The 21,923-nt window shown below is 42.1% G+C and overlaps 1 protein-coding gene across 3 annotated transcripts in view; it reads left to right on the forward strand.

Moving 5' to 3' along the window:
- Positions 1–21,479, forward strand: part of PEAK1 (pseudopodium enriched atypical kinase 1) — a 208,403-nt gene extending 186,924 nt beyond the window's left edge. For all 3 annotated transcript variants that reach the window (XM_089781972.1, XM_075897375.2, XM_075897376.2), the window contains 2 exons: positions 2,516–3,264; positions 15,568–21,479. In XM_089781972.1, the coding sequence (XP_089638098.1) occupies positions 2,516–3,264; positions 15,568–16,728 (1,910 nt within the window). In that variant the 3' untranslated portion in view covers positions 16,729–21,479. The remainder of the gene's footprint in view (positions 1–2,515; positions 3,265–15,567) is intronic.
- Positions 21,480–21,923: the final 444 nt, after the last annotated feature.

Consider the following 21,923-nt stretch of genomic DNA (forward strand, 5'->3'; position numbering starts at 1 on the left):
AGAATAAATTGGGAGCCGAAGAGGAAGCCGTTTCAGACATTTTTAATCTAACTTAATGATGTTCCTTTTTGACCTCAGAAGGATGCTGTGAGGGTTAATGCATGAATGTTTAAAAAGCACTGTTAAAGTCTCAAATCATAAGTTATGACACTGTTTCTTAAAGCTACCTAAAGGTGTCATCTGTATTCAGTTGAGAAAACTTTGACAGAGTTAACATCTTTCTTCTTGTATAGTTCAGAAGACTTTTAAGGACTTTTTAAAGTGGCAGTTAATACTGAGCCTCTTTCTACTCTTCATCTGCCTCAACTGCTGAAGTTCAGATTGTGCTAGAGCTGTTAGGAAGCGAATAATTAGTGAATCATGTAATTGATAGAATTTCTATTGACTATATAATTAGTGCGGCTCTTTACTTCAAATGTAGTAAAAGCCAGGTGAGCAGGCAGCCCAGCTCCTACTACATTTAAACTGCAGAGTCACAGTAGGTGTAGGTCCCAGACTCGGCGTGAGCAAGTCCCAGATCCAGGACTGAGCCAGGCTTGCTCAGTCTAGCCTCGCGCCAGCTTCTGCCAGAGCAGCCTGTGTTCATGGCCAGCCTGGACAGCAGGCAAAAGGGAGGGAAGGCTGGCGGCATCACTGATAGAGGCAGCAGCGCAGCGGGGAGGCAGGTGGCACCACTGAGTTGGTGCTGGGGGGAACCGGCTTTTAAGCCAGCTCCCGCCCAGCACTGGCTTCTGCTCTCCCAACCCCGCTGTCTCTGAAACAGAGGCAGCAGGGGAGGCAAGAAATGCAAGTAGCCAAGTGGTCGGCTCGACAACCCAATAAGCCTAGGCTATTGTAGTCAACTACTCACGTCCCTAGACTGAACTCTGTAATATTGAAGAGCCTGTGCAGGAGGCAACGAAGTAAAGGATGTTAAGAAAGCTGACAGGCAAGAAGGAGAAATGTTTGTTCTGTTGCTAACCTTTGTTTAAAAGAGGTTTTTTCCTTACACAGAGGATTTAATAGACAAACATTTTTCTCCCTCAGAGAGACTGACACACAAAAATGTGGGTATGTAGTGTTTCCAGAAACATTTAGAAAGCTGAACTGGAAGGTTTGGCCCTACAGGCATGAGAAGAATGTACAGGGTTAAGAGATCAGCATAAAAACAGCACTGATATGTAACACTTAATTCAGATGGATGAGTTTCACTGGGAAAAACTTGTCCTTGTGGGGAAGAAACAATAGCCTGGCATGACAGATCTTAGATTCATTTCCATGGATGGGGAATACGAGGCATTGGTTTAAATTGGGTCTGAATAAATCATACAGTAACTGTTTGGACTTGTATGTAAATTCCATCATTGCCAGTGGACCTCTCCGAGGATCTCTTCTGCACAGCTGGATGAGTTGTCTATCAATAACCTTATAACTGTCCTACTGCTCCCTCCCAGAGCTGGCACACTTCCCCCACCCAAACTCCCTCTCAGAGCCTTAGGTGAGGCGAGGGAAGTTTGAGAGGGAGAAGGGTGTTGGCTCTGGGCATTCTGGGCACCACCAAAATTTTTGCAAACCTGCTGCTTCTGGTTAAAGGGATAGGTAACTCCTCCCCCAACTTTCCCACAACCCCCGCCCCTCCCCTCAGTCTTCTCCTTTCCAAACTAAACAAGCCCAATTCTTTCAATCTTCCTTCATAGGTCATGTTCTCTAGACCTTTAATCATTCTTTTTGCTCTTCTCTGGACCTTCTCCAATTTCTCCACATCTTTCTTGAAATGTGGTGCCCAGAACTGGACACACTACTCCAACTGAGGGCAAATCTCGTCAATTAAATGATTGCAGACTTAAGTTCTTAATCTCCTGTTTGTTATGAAGCCACTAATGAATTTGCAGAGGCAACCTTAATTATGTCTGCTCTCAAGGCTTAGATAACTATTGTATGCTGTTTTTCATACAGATTTCCTGGGGAGCATTTTCTGGTATTTTGAATGTATGTATCCCCTTTCAAAACAGACAATCTCAATGTTTTACCATGAGTATATATAAAAAAGAATTACTTCATCCACCAGTGAAATGCAGTCACCTGGGATGAAATACTCAAAGTACATTACAGTTTAGAACAGGAAGTGAGGAAAATACTGTAACCAGCAGGAGGAATTAAGGGAGACAGTGTAATTACTGAGATTTGGAATTTGGGTAGAGTGCCACGCTTGAGTGCCATACCTCTGATTTGCATTCTCTTTCATGTTTTAAGTAAGCTAGCACTGAAACCCACTTTGAGCACAGGAGCAGTTAAACAAGTCCAGGTATTCTTTATGGGATAGTCTGCATCTGGTGCATGTTGGTATGTGTCCTGCAAAGCACCACCCTCACATTTTCACTTTTTTATCAGACTTGGATTCAGGGGAGTGTGGTCCTTTACATCATCCAGCTATTCTCTCATTTGCCCATTTGAGCTTCTTTGTGAAGTGTGACTATGCAGTCACAATAAATCTAAAGTGTTCTAAAGCTTTTGGGTTTGTTTGTTTATTATACAGGTCAGTCCAGGGCAACCATCATACCCCCAAAGCAGCCCCGGCAGCCAAAGGGAGCTTTGGATGATGCCATTGCCTTTGGAGGAATAGCAGACCAAGAGGCAACTAACAGCTCACAGCCAACACCTCCTCCCCTGCCGAAGAAAACCATTTTGAGAGCCAACACAGAGCCAAACCCCAGAGAACTCCAGAAGCAGATCCTGGAGAGCAATCTTTGTGTTGTGGCCAACCCCACATACGACATTGACACCAACTGGGAAGCAAGCAGTGCCTGCTCTTCAGTCAGCTCAGAGCTCAAGGCACTGGACATTGAGTCTGGAGATTCCTTGGACAGACCTTCAGAAAAAGGAAAAGCAGCCAACTCAGCAGCCAACAGCGTTTCAAGCCTAACCATTCTCAGTGTTAAGGATAGGTGCTCCAACAGCTTGGAGTCTCTGTCTGGGCAACGCATCTCCCAGACTAAGCAGAGCAAAAATATACAGAAGCCACAGAGACAAGCACTTTATCGAGGAATTGAGAACCGAGAGGAGGTGGTAGGCAAAATCAGAACCCTTCATGCTGATTCACTGAAGAAGTTGGCGAACAAATGCGAAGATCTTTTCATGGCTGGACAGAAAGACCAGCTGCGATTTGGGGTGGACAGCTGGTCAGACTTCAGGCTAACCAGTGACAGGCCATGCTGTGAAGCAGGCGATGCAGTTTATTATCCAGCTTCTTATGCAAAAGATCCCCTCAACAATTATGCAGTCAAGGTAAGAAGGAGAGTTCAAAAATAGTTGTCCCCAACATTAATAATAATAATTGCTCTTTGTGTTTAGTTTACCCAATTGTGCTGTTTTCAATGGTTAATCCATGGATGGTATTGATCTGCAGTCACTGGACTTTCTTAAAGTGCCACTGTTGTCAATGGCAGAATTAACCTTTAGCTACGTCAACTGTATGTTTGGGGCAATTCTTTAAATGCCACCAACTCTCTTACTAGCTGTTTAGCATAACCATTATGTAATGACATAAGAACAGTATAAACAGCTGTGTTTTGAATGCATAGAATGCAGAGAGGTGTTTGGAATCCTTTAAGGTTTATTTGTATGCACAGTCACCTGGATTTCAAAGGTTTTTATTCATGGCTGTTCATGGATTTTATTGATATACATTCCTAATTAGTATGCCTTTCCATACACTTATATCCTTATCAGCAGGGCTTGACAAACCGCGGCAAAATCCACTCACCAGCCCCGCATTGCGCATGCGCATGCGCCAGAGCCGCATTGCGCATGTGCGCGCTGCCAGTGAACAGGGCGACTGGCTGAAATCTACTCAGTAGATACACTGATTTGTCGAGCCCTGCTTATCAATCATTCTGAAGCCCTATCTTGCTGTCAGCGTGGGTTTCCATTCATGTTTACTAGATCACAGAACTAAACAATGTTGATTTCAGAGAGAGAGAGAGAGAGAGAGAGGTTTTGGAGTCATTGTGGATAGTTCTTTGAAAACATCCACTCAGTGTGCAGTGTCAGTCAAAAAAGCAAACAATGTTCGGAATCATTTAAAAAGGGATAGCGAATAAGACAAAGAATATCTTATTGCCTCTGTATAAAACATCGTATACCCACATCTTGAATACTGAGTACAGTATTCAGTACTCAGTGATCTGAAGAAGTGGGTCTGCCCCACGAAAGCTCATCACCTAATAAACTATTTTGTTAGTCTTTACAGTGCTACATGACTGCTTTTTTGTTTTACCAAGTTCAGACTAACATGGCTACCTCTCTGTAATTACAGATGTGGTCACCTCATCTAAAAAAAGATATCTTGACATTGGGAAAGGTTCAGAAAAGGGAAACAAATATGATTAGGGGTTTGAAACAGGTCCCATGTGAAGAGAGGATAAAAAGATTGGAACTTTTCAGTTTAGAAAAGAGGAAACTGAGGCGGGATATGATAACGGTCTATAAAATCATGACTGGTATGGAGAAAATGTATAAGGAAAAGTTATTTACTTATTCCCATAACATAAGAACTAGAGTCACCAAATGAAATTAATAGGTACCAGGTTTAAAACAAACAAAAGAAAGTATTTCTTTGTGCAGCACAGTGTCAACTTGTGGAACTCCTTGTCAGAGGATGCGTGAAGACCAGGACGTTAACAGGGTTCCAAAAAGAACTAGATAAATTCATGGGGATAGGTCCATCCGTGTTTATTAGCCAAAGTAGGTAGGAATGATGTTCCTAGCCTCTGTTTGTTAGAGGCTGAAAATGGATGACAGGGGAGTGATCTGGGGCATCTGGTATTGGCCACTGTTGGAAGACAGGATACTGGGCTAGATGGACCTTTTGGTGCTCACACTTCCACTGATCATGAGGTGACAGTGGTCATCTTCTCTTGGGTTTATATTTGTTCAGCCATCCAGGCTCTCTATTGTTGCAAAGATCACAGATGTAATGTTTGTGCATTATAAGACGATGAACTGAACTGTCTACTAACTCAAAACAATAGAGAACCGGGACATGAATAAGTTGATTATATATTATTTGTCTGGCAATGTTGTATGGTTGCAAAATCAATGGTTTTCCACTGATTTTTTGTTGTTGTTGCTTGTAATGATGCAGAAATAATCTGCCAGAAAGAGGTGGCAGGTGGTTTGCTTGTTCATGCACTATAACTAGCCAGCAGACTTACAGTTTGACTAGCCAACAGACCTATAGAGGGAAGTGTTATATTAAATGTGGAATAAAAATGCTTTGTTGATTAACGTGACTTAAAGCCTTTCTAAACATGCAGTCAGTTGATGCTCTGGAGGTGGGTTTCTGTTTGCTTTTTAAATGTATTTTAAAAGGAAAGAAATAACCAAATGTTCATAGCCAAAAAGAAGAGTGAAGCCAAATGTGTGCTGGGTTTTTTTTCTTTATCATCAAAAACATGGTTGAAAATCAGTTCACAAACTAACAGGAATTAACTGTAGCCTAATAAGTATGATGGTCTCTAGACTGAAGGATCCATAAAATACTATTCATTCCTTTGGAGTGTTATACTTTCATGGCGAGAGGAACAGTTAAGCTTGAAAACAACTTCCCTGGCAGCAAATGTGATATAGGAAGATACTTTGAGTACAAATGCTCACTGATTTGTAAGCAAAGCAGTGCTAGCTGAAGGGATTGCTCTAGTCTTTCCATTTTCTCCTTTTCATATCTTCAAACATGCTTTCAACCAAGACTGGCTCACTTTATTTGTATGTTTCCTTGATGGATTTTTTTTTGTTGCTTTGCCATTCTCTAAAGTATAGTTAGAAACTCACTTTTAAAGAGGTTTATAACTCTGCTATAACATTTGGCTCCAGGCTGAGCCATGATGTACAATATCTCAGTCCACAATCAAGTGTTTTTGAAAATATAATGTAAAAAAAAAAAATCAATTGAACTGTTGTAAATTAAGAGTGTTAGCAAAAGCAGCAGAAGTTTACTCTCCTGCAGATTTTTTTACACTAACTACATTTTGTAATTAACCATCTGCATGTGAATGTGCTATGCTTCTGGTATTTTATACCATGAAAAAATATAGATGTTGAGATCAAATCCTACTATGAATTCATAGTATTGACTGCTTATGATGGTTAGACAACTATAGTCAGGGCTCGACAAATTATACAATCTACTCGCCCGTGGCGAATAGATTGTAACCCGGAAGAGCCGGGTTCAGGCGATCTGCGCATGTGCAGAACGCCGGACAGCGCGGCGTTCAGCGAGCCCTGACTATATAGTAATAAAAGAATCTTACAAGAAGGTGTCTTAAGAGTTTGCAAGCGGCCATTTGCAAGCGACCTGTGCTGCATGGGGAGTGCGGACCCCAAACAGCCGCTTGCACCGCTTGCTCCCACACGGTGGCCCAGCTGAACGGCACAGAAGTCAGCCGAGCGCTGGAAGGAACAGCCAGGGAGCGGGGTCTGGATGAGCATGCGTGTCTGATGTCAGGAAAGGGCGCCAGATTCAAAAGGAGGAAAGCGGAGGAGACAGAGGAGAACAGGAGGCGGAGAGTAGGCGGAGAACAGCGAGAGAGAGAGATGCAGCAGGAGGAGAAGAGAAACAGAATGAGAGGCGGGAGGGGGAGAAGAGAAAGGAAGAGAGAGGCAAGAGGCAGACAAGAGCTGAGAGAGAGAGAGAGAGAGAGAGGCCGTTTGCGCCACTTGCTCCTGCATGGTGGCCTGGCTAAGCGGCACAGAAGTCAGCCAAGCACTTCTGCGGGAAGTGAAGGGCGAGGGGCAGTGATGTACACACCCAGGGGGCAGGGCCTGGACAAGCATGCATCCCAGACGGAGACAGAGGAGAGCGAAGAGAGAGAGAGGCAGGAGGGGGAGAAGAGAAAGAGAGACGGCGCGGAGAGAGAGTAAGAGGCAGGAAGGGGAGAAGAGAAAGAGAGAAATGGAGAGAGAGGCAGAAGGCGGAGGAGAGTTGGGGGGGAAGGGAGGCAAGTGGAGAGAGAGAGACGGAGTGAGAGACCGGAGGCTCAGGAGAGAAGACAGACGTGGAGGAGAGACCAGAAAATCCCGTCTTATGACGGGCTAATTGGCTAGTCATCTAAGAATCTGGTTCAAGGCTTGACAAACCCTTACTACATCCATGACTATATTAGATCTGAAAGAGATTTTAACAATGGAATATTTTTTCTTTTTATGACTTTACAAAAAACAAAAGACAACAAACTACAAAATTATAATGGCAGTTTTAATAGGTGTAGAAATGTAGCCGTGTTAGTCTGGGGTAGCTGAAGCAAAATGCAGGACAATATCACTTTTGATCTGAGGAAGTGGGTCTGGCCCACGAAAGCTCATCATCTAATAAACCATCTTGTTAGTCTTTAAAGTGCTACATTGTCCTGCATTTTGCTTCAGTTTTAATAGGTGTGAGTGATGGAAAACCAGCTAGTCCCCAACTCATCTCTTTTGCCGAAGTCCAGGTCTTAAACTGGAAGGCCAGTTTAAGGTATGCAACTCCAGCTACGTAAAATTTGTAGCTGGAATCAGCTTACCTTAAGCCAAGCTTAGTGCTGTCTTCACAGCGGGAGGCTGATGGGAGCAAATGTTTCCCTTATTCCTCACAACTGTGAATACAGGTGCCAGCTGAAGCTGCTCTCAGCTGTCGATTTACGGGTTTTAACTAGACCTGCTAAATCAAACGCCAGAAGAGTGATCTCTGGCATGACAAGTAAAGATGTGCCCTAGATATTGCAGGAATAAAACTGTAAGGGAGTAAAATTTTAGCCATGGAATGTGTCAGGAGATACTTGCTAGCTGAATAAATGAGCATGCAGTTCTTAGTCATGCTATTTGTGATAAATTTCCTTTAGTCCCATCTCCTAACAAGTGTCCTTTGCAAAAATGTCCAAAAAACCATGTGCAAACAATACAAACCCAAACAATAGATCCAGCTCAGAATTGTATTTCAAACAAGCAAATACAAGGATCTCTTTACAAAGCTTTTATAAAATTCCTGGCCCTTGGGTATTTTCTTTTCACAGACAAGAACTAATACATGTTCTAAATGAGTGGTCACCAACCAGTAGATCCTGATCTACTGGTAGATCTTGGAACTTTTCACAGGTGATCCTAATAGGTTTGGCTGGGAAGCTATCAAGTGCCAGCACTTCATCTGCCCCTCTCAGTACTGCCATGCTGTTCCTGCCCTCTGCCTTGGAGGTGCCCCTCACCCACAGGAGCCTCCTGCTTGCTGTGCAGGGCACAGGAGCAGGGGTGCAGAGGTTAGGGTGCCATAGAACAGGAGTGGGGGCAAGGATGGAGAGATTTTGCTGGCTGCTTTTGAGAATGGTGCAGCGCCAGGGTAGGGTGACCCTGCCTTAGCCCCCTACACAATCACCCAGAAGCCACCTGTGGTAAGTGGTGTCCAGTTGAAGCCAGCATTCTAAACTCTGGCCCCAATCCTGAACCCCTCCTGCACCCCAATCCCTTGCCCTAGTCCTGAGTCCTCTTGCACCCAAACTCCCTCCTAGAGCCTGTACCCTGAACCCCCTCCTGCACCTCAACTCTTTGCCCCAGGCTCAGCTCAGAACCCCTCCCACATTCCAAATTCTTCTGTCCATGATCAGCATCTGCACCCCCCTCTAGCCCCAGCCTGATAAAAGTGAGTGAGAATGGGGGAGAGAGGGAGGATGGAGTGAGCAGTGGCGGGGTCTTAGAGAAGAGATAGGACGGAGGTGGGGTAAGGGTGTTTGGGTTTGAGGTAGATCCTGGATTGCACTTAAATTCAAAAAGTGATTTCACGCTTAAAAAGGTTGGAGACCACTGCTCTGAATAATTAGTAGTACTAGATCAATGTGTCTCTTCCTCCATAGCACTAAAACGGGATTCTTGTCAGTAGTTCCAGATTTGTAGAAAAGTTGCAGTGAAGTACAAGTTAGCAGTGAGCACTTCTTGTAAAGTGTATTGGACAAGTGTATCCCAGTATTGGGTGTTTTTCTTCAACATACTGAATTAAGCAGCAGTATAGCAATGATCTAAGTAAAAGAGCATTAGCAAAAATAAGTGATTATTGAGAATCTTATCGGGATTGGACTATGAAGATGGGTAATTACTGTTTCCATGATACAGTGAAGCAAACTGGAGTGGAAATTACTTCCACTTCTAAAATTCTATATCAAACATTATTAATGTTGAAACACCACCAAAAATAATTGAACAGTATTATGCATTAGGGATATGAACGACTAGTCGCTTCCCCTCCCTTGCTGCCTCTATCAGAAAGAGTCAGCAAGGGCATGAAGAGGAGGCGGTGCTTCTAAGCGGCAGTGCTGCATGGAGCCTGGGGCCAGACCATAAGCTCCATGCAGTTCTGTCACTTCGAAATGCTGCATGCCCAGACTGTACGCAGGTTTTCAAAGTAGCAGCTCTGCACGGAGCCCCGGGGTCTGCTACTTTGAAATGCTGCATGCAGCCCGGATCCTCAGCTGGCCCTGAGCTACACATGGCATTTCAAAGTAGCAGCACCACGTGGAGCCCTGGGTCAGCTGGCCCTGTGCTCCCTGCAGCACTTTTGCCTTTGAAGTGATGCCTCTCCCTTAACCATAGCAGCTCCATGCCGGGGTTAAGTGAAAGGGGCCCCTCTCCCCCATTTACTAGAGCTCAGTCCTGGGGCATTGTGGAGGGACCCCTCGACCATGGTGCCCAACCTGGTAACACTGCTTTCCGGTTAAGTAAGTGCTGGATAACAGAGCTTTTACTGTGTAAATAAAATGCTGTCCGGCTGCCTTCCGCTGGGGGAAAAAAAGTATATTCCTGTCTTTGTCTACTTTTTTAGGGCATGAATTGGTTGTGGTGAGGGTTTTTTTTAACTCAGGCTCTAAATTGAATGACCCTCCTGGCAAAAGTCTTACGTCAGATCATTATAATACTTTGTAGTTTGGATCAAGCCACAGTTTTATACATTAAGCACTTAATACATTCTAAGTGCAGTCACAGTAACACTGAGTTGTTATGTCTTGGCATGGCAGCAAAAGAGCAAAGTATTACTCCCAAAGCCAGATCTGTGAAATGAGGTCAGTGATTAAACTGGACTCTTGTACTTGGCACAATCTGCTTTCTAAGATATCAATATGGGATTAGCAAGCTTCCATTTGACACTGTATTTCATTTGTAGCTGTGCTTTTGGGTAATATGGCAAAGTAGCACAGATGGTGCAGTGTTTGTGATCCTCAGTGTTTTTCATTTTCATCACTCTGCAATTCATTCCCCACATATCCATCTCATTTAAAGGTCACCGAGGCCTTGTAAAATGCATAGGACGTAATAGAAACTAGATTTCCTGGTGCTAAAGTGAAAGTCAGCTAACAGCATCCTGGGCTGACTGGACCCATAATAGAAAAATAAAAGCTAATGCAAAGCATTTTTTTGGAGTCTTGTAACATGAAATTCTTGCTTCTGTGGGGGAAAAGACTTGGCAATGGAAATGGAGAGGTATGGAGGAGCCTAGCTTTGTTGAACTAATTACACTAGTATAGCCTGGAGTTCAAGGATCCCAACTTGCAGATATGTATTGATATGGACACAAGTGTAAAGAAGGTGAAGACATACAGTTAGAGCTTACTATTCATATCTCCCTTATTTCCCTTTCCTCCCCTATAATTTTCTATCACAGTATAAAGAGGTTGTTGACCACTCCTATGCATCCTTTGACCTGTTCATTATGAGTATTAGCAATATATGATTTGCCATATTGGATCAATCCATTCCTCCTTTGAGTGACTGTGTGCGCGCATTCAGTTCTTGGTGCGCACAGCATGTGGCCCAGCCCTCAGAACCTTTTCTCCTCAATGGCACCCATTGGGTGGCTCACACTTCCCCTCCAACTGTGCGCCACTACATTTAGGTATAAATGGCAGAACTGCCCCTAGCTCGGCTCCTCCTTTCCACTCATTATTGCAGTCCTTCTGTACAAGAATAATTCTTCTTTGTGATCGTAGCATTTGTGTGTAGCTAGTCGAGTGAGTGTGTGGTCTTTAGAATGGTTAGAGTTAGCTTCATTTCTACATCATTTGTCTTTTAGACTTACTGTTTTCCCTGTTTGTGGGTCTCCCTATTCATGCTTCTGAGGTATGCTCCAGGGCTTTCAAGCCAGGTGCTTCTTGCTCCAAGCCTGTGCCAGTGAGTGACCCATGCCACAGCTGCCTGAAGTGCTTTGGGAAGTGTAGATGAAAGACTACCCAGAGTTGCAGGCAGTTCGAATGAGGAAGGGATAGGGAGGTTAGGCTGAAATTCCTGCTGACGTAGGTGGCTCTCTGGCCACCATTGGTCTGACTCAGTGTAGAATGCTGCAGCTTCAGTGAGAAGTGCACTGCCAGCTTTGGTGGCAGGATTTCACTATTCTCCCTCACCATGAGGAAGAAATACAAAGTGGCTGCAGACAAAGGAATATTTCCATCCTCTTCATCTGAAAAGAGGATTGAGAAGGAGTTGAATAAAATGCACCTGAAACCTAAGCACTCCTCCTCCAAAGGGGTGCCTAAATTAGTTCTAGTTCCACAAGGGGCACCACTTCAACACCACAACAACAGAGCATCTTGGTGTTTGCAGAGACAAGTAGTGTCATTGTGAGTTAATTAGGAGGTATTGAAAACCACTCTTTGGGTGAAATACAGTGTGGCACAGGAGTTATTTACAGGTACTCTTTTGTACTTTTCGTACCAAAAAACAAGTTTGACTTTTAAAATGAAACTCTTTTAGGGTGAGTAGTTTATAATTTGGACTGGATCATTTTGGTATTAAAAGCCCCCAAGTTATTAATATTTGAAAAATGACTGTTACATGAGCACAGTAATTATTTTCTAGAATTTAATACTTCTATCTACATTAACATCATAAGAGGTTCAAAAATCAAGATTAATGAGATGCCTATCACGAGAAATCATAATGTAACTGGAGAGATCTGTATATTTAACACTAACGCTTTGTGTGAGGAAAATGGACAAACCATGATTATTTGTTATAAACCTTCCTAGCACAAGAGAATATTCTTCACTGATGTTAAAGATAATAAAATGAATACCAACACACTTCTGGTAACACTGCCTGGTTTCAGAGCACAACTTGTCAGACTAGGTAAATTTCACTGGCTTGGTGGAGTTAATCAATGTACATTTCCCAACTCACTTTGAAAACGATACATCAAATAGTTTAATCACAAACTGTTACTGAACAGAACTAACACATTGCTATTTTAGCAAGAGCAGGTGTTCATCTATTGTCATGATAGCAGAAACATTCAGCAGGTTACAGATATCGAAGAATGCAATGGAAATGTAAAATGAAGGGAGATGCTTTCCCTAGAACTCAATACAGAGACTGAAGAACTCTTTTGAATAGAAAAGGGAGGAACACACCACTTTATTTTTTTCTAATCTCTGTTTTACATTAAATGCAGGGGGCTGAATGGCTTGGATCAGAAATGGGGTATGCAGTCTTTCCACGTTGCCAGTTCCAATTCAGCAATGATCAAAAGTTGGTCTAACAGCATTTTGATGTCCCATGCTGAAGGTCTTTAGTCTAGTTCTTATAGATCAGTGTCCTCTGTCATAGAAAACCATCACCCCAGCTGGAATGACTAGCCACCCTCTTGCTGCTTATCCCAAGAAAGAGGCCAAAGATGTAACTGGTGTGGAAAGTGAACTAACCTCACACACCTTCAAAAATGTTTTTCCAGATGAAGTTTAAGTCCCACTGGTGGTACGCTGTGCAGCAAGCTTACCCTTTTGCTGCCTCTAGTGTACCAAATATTTGGTGGAGTAAAGGACTTCAGTCTCTGACTGTCAGCTGCCATGTTTCACTTCATGAATGTTTACAGGATCAGGGCCACAGAATTACTATGCTATTCTATATTTTTAAAAGACCTTGGGAGATAATCTGTTGGTGAGGTAATGGTTAAGATCACTCCTCTCCAACCATTTAAAAACATATTTCTCATTGTAAATTATCAAGAGCCAATACTCAGCATCCTGAAGGTGTTTCATTTTCTTTTTTAAATAAAATTGACTAGAAAATGCATTTTGTAAATGTATTTTGCTTCTCTATATAACAGCGATAAACCAGAAATTTAAACTACAGTATGTTTTTTAGCAGGCTCATGTATTCTGAAATATTGGAACATTCACAGAATCAGAGTGAGGAGGATTGAATAAAAAATGTAGTCACCTTGCATGTCTAGTTGCATATGATTCTGACGATGCACTTTCTGATTAGGCAGAACAAAGGACTTACTCTCCCAGTAAATTATAGTTGCTAATACTGCAAACTCATAAAAGATGAAAAAAATACTTTGTTAAAATTAAGGGCCAGTCTGACTCCCGCATCTTCTGGGGTGTAATGATTCTATGTGGCTATTGTACCAGCCTTTTTAAAGGGCATATGGTCAAGTTCAACACTTTCCCTGTGTATTAGTCATCAGTACTAAACTGGCACAGGAAGCTGCAGGTATTTTGTAAAAGCCACAGGTATCCGGAAAAAGGCATAATAGCCTCTGCTCTGGCCTGCATTCCCAGAGACTTTGGATCTATCTCTAACACCTACCATAGCGCCTCTACTGTGCCTCTATGTGGGAAGTGGATGTAGAGGCACAATGTATGCACAAGTGTTCAACTAGTCTATCTGGTAAGCAAGTAGAATATCAATCAGTCTATACAGAGAGGATATGAATGATGGAGGATCCTTTGCCTTCATTATAGGCATTTATAACCATCCTGGTGATAATAGCACAGGTCTCAAAAATGCTTGTTTTTCAGAACTAATTTGGTGGCATTACAGAGCTGCTGTTCAAGAGTCCACAATCTAGCATGAAGCTGTTTGAAATGGATTTTTGTAATGACATCCCAGTTTTCTTTCCTAATATCAAGCACTGAACTCACATACTTAGGGCACACTGTCAATATAAGGATCCACTTTTTCCTTTTATTTGACATTTTCAATCAAAATGTCAGTAAAATCATATTGATTAACAAATAGTAAAGACAAAATTCCAAAGAAATTATTTTTTCCCCAACAATTACTGTTTGTCCAGTATAAGTTCTTTAAAGATCTTGGGCTCCATATTAGAAAAAAGGACAGCTACCAAGGATCCCCTAAAATAGTAAGAAACTGCAAGAAATACATGACATTATGCATTCTTATTAATTAATATACAGAAAACTGGAGCTGTGAAGCTAGCGATCAAGGGTGGCATGCAGAGGCCATGTGGCTATCCTTGCACTTGGGAGTCAGACATGCTGACCATTTCCAGGAGCCACACAGAGCCAGGGCAAGCAGGGAGCCTGTCTTAGCCCAACTACACTGCTGATTGGATTTTTAGCAGCCTCATCAGCAGTACTGACCGGAGCCACCGGAGTCCCTTTTCAACCAGGTGTTCTGGTCGAAAACTGGGTACCTGGCAACCCCAAATGATGTTAATTCAGTTTAAAAACCAACCACTTCTTTCTGCACACTTGTGAATCTGAGCTATATCAGACAAAATGTAATACTTTTACATTTTCTTTATTTCTGCATGGTTCAAACATTATCAGTTATTGAAATGAAGGTGACTCTCAGTGTTTTACACTAAGCAGCAGCTGGGAGAGAAATTCAAAATAGAATTTAGAAAGTTTTAGTAATTCGCAAAGATTTGTGAAATTTTCTTCCCATAATTGTTTGAAACAATAAAGGAAGCCTATACAAGAGATCTGAGCCATCTGACTGCACAGAAAGACTCAACTTCCAAACATTATGCGCTGTGATATAATTTTAAGTTACTTTCATGCATACGTGTTTATAGGATTTAGTGACGTTTTTAATTTTTTAATTTTTAAACATTCTTTTTTTAAAGAAGTAATTTTAGACTCTCAATCTAACTCATAGTTGAATTGGCTGGAATGGGATTGTAATGTTTGAATAGCAGACGTAACTGTATGGAACAATATATTACAAGATGGAGTAACTGAATGAGCACAGGACAACTTATCAACAGCTTGTACAGCCCCTATGGCTGTTTTGGCCAACATGGCTATCAGTTGTGAAATGATGATGGGAGAGTAAAGGAATACCTTTCATATAAACTAAAGAGTGGGGTAGGGGAAAAACCCCAAGATTTTCTTCCAATGTGATCCCAGAAGAGTAACGTAGGAGTACATGAGAAATATATAAAATAAAATCTCCAATGAACTGTGTCATCACTTAAAACTCCATGATATATTTAAAAAAATATTAAATAGAAACACACCATGCCACTCACCTTCCAGTGGGAAGGCGAGTGGTGCTGCGCAGCTCTGCAAAGGAGGTGGGTGGGCAGAGAATTGTTTGTGTGCGGCCGCGCAGGCGCTCACCTTAGAGGGAACTATGCTAGAAACCCAAAGTATCAGAGTTCCAAAGTGTGCTCCCTGAGGGCAGAAGAAAGGGGGTTTAAGCCTCTCTCTCCCTAATTTCAGTATCTGGGGTGTGACTGTAGCTAGGTGCACATTTAAAAAGAAAAAATATTTATGAATTAAAAATTGTACCAATTGACTTTTGTTTTGTGTTCTTTTCTGCCAACAGATTTGTAAGAGCAAAGCTAAAGAATCCCAGCAATATTATCACAGCTTGGCTATCAGGCAGAGTCTAGCTATTAACTTTAACATCCAGCAGGATTGTGGCCATTTCTTAGCTGATGTACCTGTTCGCCTCCTTCCATGGGAGGATCCCAATGCACCTGAGGTGGAGGAGGAGGATGAACAGGAAAAAGAAGAGGTAGAAGATGAGCAAAAGAGCAAAGAAACTCCCTCCTGTTTGGAGGCTTCACAGAAAGACAATTCAGGCAGTGAGAAGAACATCAGCAAGCAGCGTAGCCGGGTGGTGGTCATCACACGAGAGGTACCGTACCTAACAGTGGCTGACTTTGTGCAAGAGTCCACAGACCGCCATGCATATAACCCAGACTTATATGAAAGGCAGGTGTGTCTATTGCTCTTACAGCTGTGTTCAGGCCTGGAGCACCTGAAACCCTATCACATCACACACTGTGATTTGCGCTTGGAGAACCTGCTGCTAGTTCACTACAGACCAAGGGGAGGCCTTCTGAACTATGAGCCTGTGGAGCCCAATCCCAGCTCAGCTTGCCCAGCCAGGCTAATTGTGAGCAACTTCTCACAGGCTAAGCAAAAAAGCCATATGGTAGATCCAGAGGTCCTACGGGACCAATCCCGTCTGGCACCAGAGATCATCACTGCCACACAGTACAAAAAGTGTGATGAGTTCCAAACTGGCATCCTCATCTATGAAATGCTGCACTTGCCCAACCCCTTTGATGAGAATCCAGAGTTGAAGGAGAAGGAGTACACTCATGCAGACCTCCCCAGGATCCCCTCCCGGTCCCTCTATTCATTTGGGCTCCAGCAACTTGCCAGCTGCCTGCTGAATCCCAACCCTTCCGAGAGAATCCTCATTTCTGAAGCCAAGGGAATCCTTCAGTGTTTGTTATGGGGTCCCCGGGAGGATTTGTTCCACACTCTCAGCTCCTGTTCCAGCCCAGTACGGAAGGATGCTGTGCTGCAGAACTGGCTGGACATCAAACGGACGCTGCTGATGATCAAGTTTGCAGAGAAGTCATTGGACAGGGAGTATGGAGTCAGCCTTGAAGACTGGCTTTGTTCTCAATATCTGGCGTTTGCCACTACAGACTCACTCAGTCGTATTGTGAAAATTATGCAGCAACACTAGTTTGTACCAGCTGTTGCTTTTCCTCAGCCCCCTACTCTTTGCTCTATTCTGCTCTCACCTTCTTTATTCTAGGGTTCACACTTTGCACAGCTGCTGAAAAAAAAGCTTAGATCTCAGAGCTAGCAACCCCGAGCAAATAGGTTCTAATTGGAAATAAGTCTCCTATTGAAGATACACTGAGGATTTTATTCAATTCCCAGGCCTTCCATCTTTAATCATATGTAAAATGACTGCAGTTGGATTATATACTGCCCAAGTTGGATAATTGTTCAACAGACTGAAAAAGAGAAGAGGCAAGAGTCCTCAATGTCCAATATTGTTGCCTTCTCTGACTTGCTACTTGCCCAGATCCCTTCCAAGGATACTGCCTTAATCTGCCATGTTTATCAACCTGTCATATTGCCGCTGAAAAGAAATAGAACATGCATATTTCTCTTCCCACCAGTATAAATGACCAGATGATCATATATTGTAGATATAACACTGTTAAACAAGAGCAACATAACATACCAAGAGCAACTGAAACATCCCTCCCACCCTAAAATGCAGCCAATCCCACTTCCGTTGCCGCTATGCATCAGATATCAAAATAGCAGCCTCCTTCTTTGGGTTTTATTTTGGTTTGCTAGCCACTTGTGGCATATTGCAAAGCAGGACTCAAATTGGCAGTGCTGGTGTGTTGGTAGGATATAGCTACACAGGCAAGCGCTAAACAATTCTAACAGGCCACGTGGAGATGGTTTTAATTCAAATGTTGTTCTCTGCGGGAAGAACAAGGGGCAAACACTGATTTAATTACTGAGAAAGCTGTAAAGTTTGGCAGCTGTAACTAGCGTGACCTGATCCATTTTCCCCATGGGAGATATGAAGCCAAATACTGCTATCAGTGTTTACTAGTGTACCAACAGCATCAGATAACACCCTAAAAATGGAATGGCTGTCAGTGTAACTCAGAAATCATTGCAATACCGTTTAGAGTGAGGAGCCACTAGTGAGTATTAAGGTGACAGGTTTTAAAAAAAAGCCAACCTGAAGTCGCTTTTCACTTTTATATGCAGTTGCTGTTTCCCTTCCCTGCAATAGCACTCCTGTGAGTGCCTACAAACATGCAGCTAGTCTGTTTGCTTAGCGTTGCTAGCTTCTGACTTGTCACCAAGATCTCTGAAGAACACAATGGGGGCAAAGGAAAGGTGATATTTAATATTCTGAGATGGGTGGAGGAAAGCATACAGCCCGTTTTGAGCCTGTGCTTCTCTCCTATGGATATATGTGCAATTCTTGTATGTATTTTTTAAATCTGTATATTACAGTGTTTACATTATTTACCAGACTTTACCTGATGCTAGATCTGCAAATCCTTCCTTTACTTTCCTGGCACATAAATGCGCAGTTACATGTGCTCTTTATATGGATGGATATTTCATTTTTCATTGTTTGTTAAAACTGTGAGAAACCAGTTTACTTCAATGTTGCTAACAAATAGCCACTTTTTATACAAAATGCATGCTTGGACCAGATGAATGGAAACCGAACAAACCTGCAGGCATGAGGTCAGCAAAACTAGCTCCATATACACACCATGTATTTGAAGAGTGTGAAATTTCTCTGACAACTGTCAGAGCCAAGCCTTGTGGTATGTGGAAGCCAACATTGATTGTGCGGTAGATATAGAATACTTTGTGGCCTTTTTAAACTTTCTGATGAAATATCCTTTTGTCTGATTCATCTGTATCAGAGAAGAATCAGGCAAGGATACGGATCACGTATTTTAATGTGATTTTATATATCTATATATATCTATATATATATATATATATATATATATATATATATAGTTAATGGGGGTGGCAGCATTAATGCAAAAAGAGTGCAGTGCACTTAAGCGCAAATGCAACGCATGGAGCTGATGACTTCTAACACTTTGAGAAATAGATTTTCTGCATAATGGAGAGATTTGTGGTGGAAGCCTTTACAAAGAATTGCACAGTCATTAAATGCAGCCCTGTTTCATGTGGGCACTGAATTGTGTGATAATGCCTTTTGGCTTATATACACTGATCTGCATGAGTTGACAGCTCACTTAAATGCTACCTGCAAACTGCCAGACAGTCATCAACCCTTTAAGATAATCACAGGACACTGCTGCTTCTTGTTTCCTGGTCTGGTTTTGTGTGGGTTTTCTTTAATTTAAGTGCCACCTATCTGCACATAACTTCTGGCCTGACGAATATACTCTGTATGAGCAACACATGGACCACTGGCCATTCCGGTAGGCACGTTCCTTCAGGCCACCTGCTTTTTTTTTTTTTTTTTTAATGTATGTGGGGTTTTTAATGTATGTGGACAGGTTCTCAGTGTCACTTTCAGGCCAACACACACATGCAAAGTTGAATATTGAATGTTTTACAACCTAATGTATTTACCTTAGCTGGTCCAAAGCCTTTGTTCTTTAACTATCTAATTTCAGTTCATATTGTTTGTGATTGAATTTCAACCAATACTCTTTTTACTTCTGCAGTATAATCGAGCGTGGGTGAATGTTCATTACCAATCTGTGTATTGTGCTGCACTGGGTTAACTTTAGCAATTTGTAAAATCGATGTGTGATTTTTTTTTTTTACCTTTTTTTTTCTTTTAAGAACAAAAGAAGGGTCAAGGAGGACAAACACAAACAGGCAAGAGCTTCCGTTCCTCGGTGGTTCTGTAGCTGCTTTTGCAGACATCATTGGGGATTGTACCTTGGGGGGGAGGGGTTGCCATACTGACTAAGAACACATTGCACAAATACCTGAGAATGTATGCTTGAAATTGACCATAAACAAACAAAAGCAAAAAAAACAACATAATTTCTAAACAAATGAGAAAAAAACCTGTCAGTGGGATATTTTATGTATCAGGAATGAAACCCCTGCCTATGTACATGCCTTTGGACATGAGCAGACTTTGGATTTTTAAGTAGTGTGGCACTTTTAGTTGAGCTCAGAAAATGTGAAGAGCTGCAATTCTAAGATAACAATATTGATTGTAAATATATATTTTTCTATTACTAAATGCTGCCATTTCACTGTTTTTAGCTATAAATTATATAGATTTTCAAGTGCGAAATAGATCTGGAAAATCACTAAATTGTTTGATGGAGAATTAGAATTAGTGGTTCCTGAAACTTTTCGAACCACTAATAATCTTTTTAATGTTTTGAATGGAACAATCTAAATTAGCAATTGAATGCACAATGTATAGTGCCTTGTCAAAGAATTAGAATAGTAATGAAGAGAATCATCAGAATCGCTCTCTGCCTGCTAAACAGCCTTATAAGTAATACTGCCCACATAGGGTATGAGCACACACCAGCAGGGGACCACGCAGGGTTTGTATACACACTGTAATTCCCAAGGAGGGGTAGATAGATATGTGCTAGCTCTGCTCAAGCTAGTGCCTAAAAATAGCAGCTTGGCTATGACACCTCAGGCTAACCACCTAAGTACTATCCCATTGTCCCCTTCCCAGTATGTACTCAGGCAGCTAACCTGAGCCTCCCCTGCTAGGATAGCTACAGTGCTATTTTAGGCACTAGCTTGAGCCTAACACCTCCCAACTGTTGTGTAGACATACCCATAAATCTAAAAGGATGACTACAAAATAAAATGGTGCACTTCATATGATGCTGAATTAATAAATGTAATAAAAGGAACATTTGCTGGAAGGTCAAGTTCCTTTGAAGTTACTCATAATACCAAAACAAACCCCAAATGACAGCAGGTGTCTGTGGATTTTTTCACATTTGAAATTGAGGCTCACCACTAGCTGAGAAATAGATGAGATAGCACTTGGTCTAGATAGAATACACTAAAATTCTAGAGTCCTATTGCTTTGACAATCTCTTACAGACACTCCAGCTCCAGAAGATGAAGAGAATATGTGTAAGATGTGCAGCTCCTCATTACATGCAGTGGATGTGCTGCACATACATCTATATGCTATGGAGGCATTGATGCAAACCACTGTTAATTTAGGAATTTTGGAAAACAGGAATGTGTTCTTGAAAGTGGACTTTTGGTGTGTCTCCTAAAAAAAAAAAAAAAAAAAAAAAAAAACCCAGTTTATCTTCCAAGCCTCTGGTCTGGTCCAGTGAATATATGTGGCTCATCTAGACAGAATTTAAATGCTGCAGCAATTACAAAAATTCATAGAGAAATCTCCAGTAATGAGTGTCAGTTTTTTTCTGAGGGCTCTAGAATGTGATAAAATTAGAGAACAGGCTTTTAAAATTCAGATGTCAAATGAAGACTAAGAAGTAAGTAATAAAGTTAGAAATCTCAGCTTCTTGGAATACTGTGGTGCTGGAAACACCAATCTGCAGTCCAGTTTGTGCATAGTATTTCTAAAAGGTCGAACATCCTATCGACCTTCAAGCTCCAACATCCAGTCCATATTTTCTTTAGGGACCTGCCAACAGCACCACGGGATCTGCATGCATCATCTGGACATTGTAGACCAGGCAGATTCTAGTAGGTTAGAGGGAAGAATAAATAGTTTAAATAAATCTAGCACATATTTGCAATCAAATGCTCTGGAAGATACCCAGATGCTTCCTAGCTTTTGTCTGAAAAACTTACCTAAATGTTCCTCTTTTCAATTAGAGACCTAACCTTGCTCTCACTGATGCCAATAAAAGAGTGTTTTGCCTTTGGAAGCAACTATAGATAACAATATCAAACCCTTCAGTGCACTACCCGTCCGTCCCCCCCCCCCCCAAAAACACACACAGAAACCCTCCGAAAAACCTCAATTTGATCAAGATTGAGCATTCTGTTTCCTGGCAGGTGTAGAGGTGTAGTAAATGGGTAGTACTCCCCACATGACTGGGTCACCAAGTTTATGCTGATTTAAAGGAGGTGGGTAGTGCTCATGCTGCTACTATTCCTGAAATCCCAGAGCACACTCAGCCCTTCAGTAAAATGCTGTCCATTTAAAGAGGAGCTTGCTGTGTAATGTGGGCCCATGTAAATATTGCAATGCATGGAGCAGAATCTGTGAGCTGCAGTGTGGATGCTGGAGGCGCAGGTCCAGAAATTCTAAACTTAAGGTCAATATGCAGTGCCAGTGCTCAAGCCCTGGGCTTACAGACCCAGAATCTCATTTCCTAAAGTCCTGCTAACCCTGGCCTTACACTGCAGTGTAGACATACTAGATCT

The sequence above is a fragment of the Pelodiscus sinensis genome, chromosome 14 (assembly GCF_052426305.1).
Source record: "Pelodiscus sinensis isolate ZL-2025 chromosome 14, ASM5242630v1, whole genome shotgun sequence".
NCBI classification, from domain to species: Eukaryota; Metazoa; Chordata; order Testudines; family Trionychidae; genus Pelodiscus; species Pelodiscus sinensis.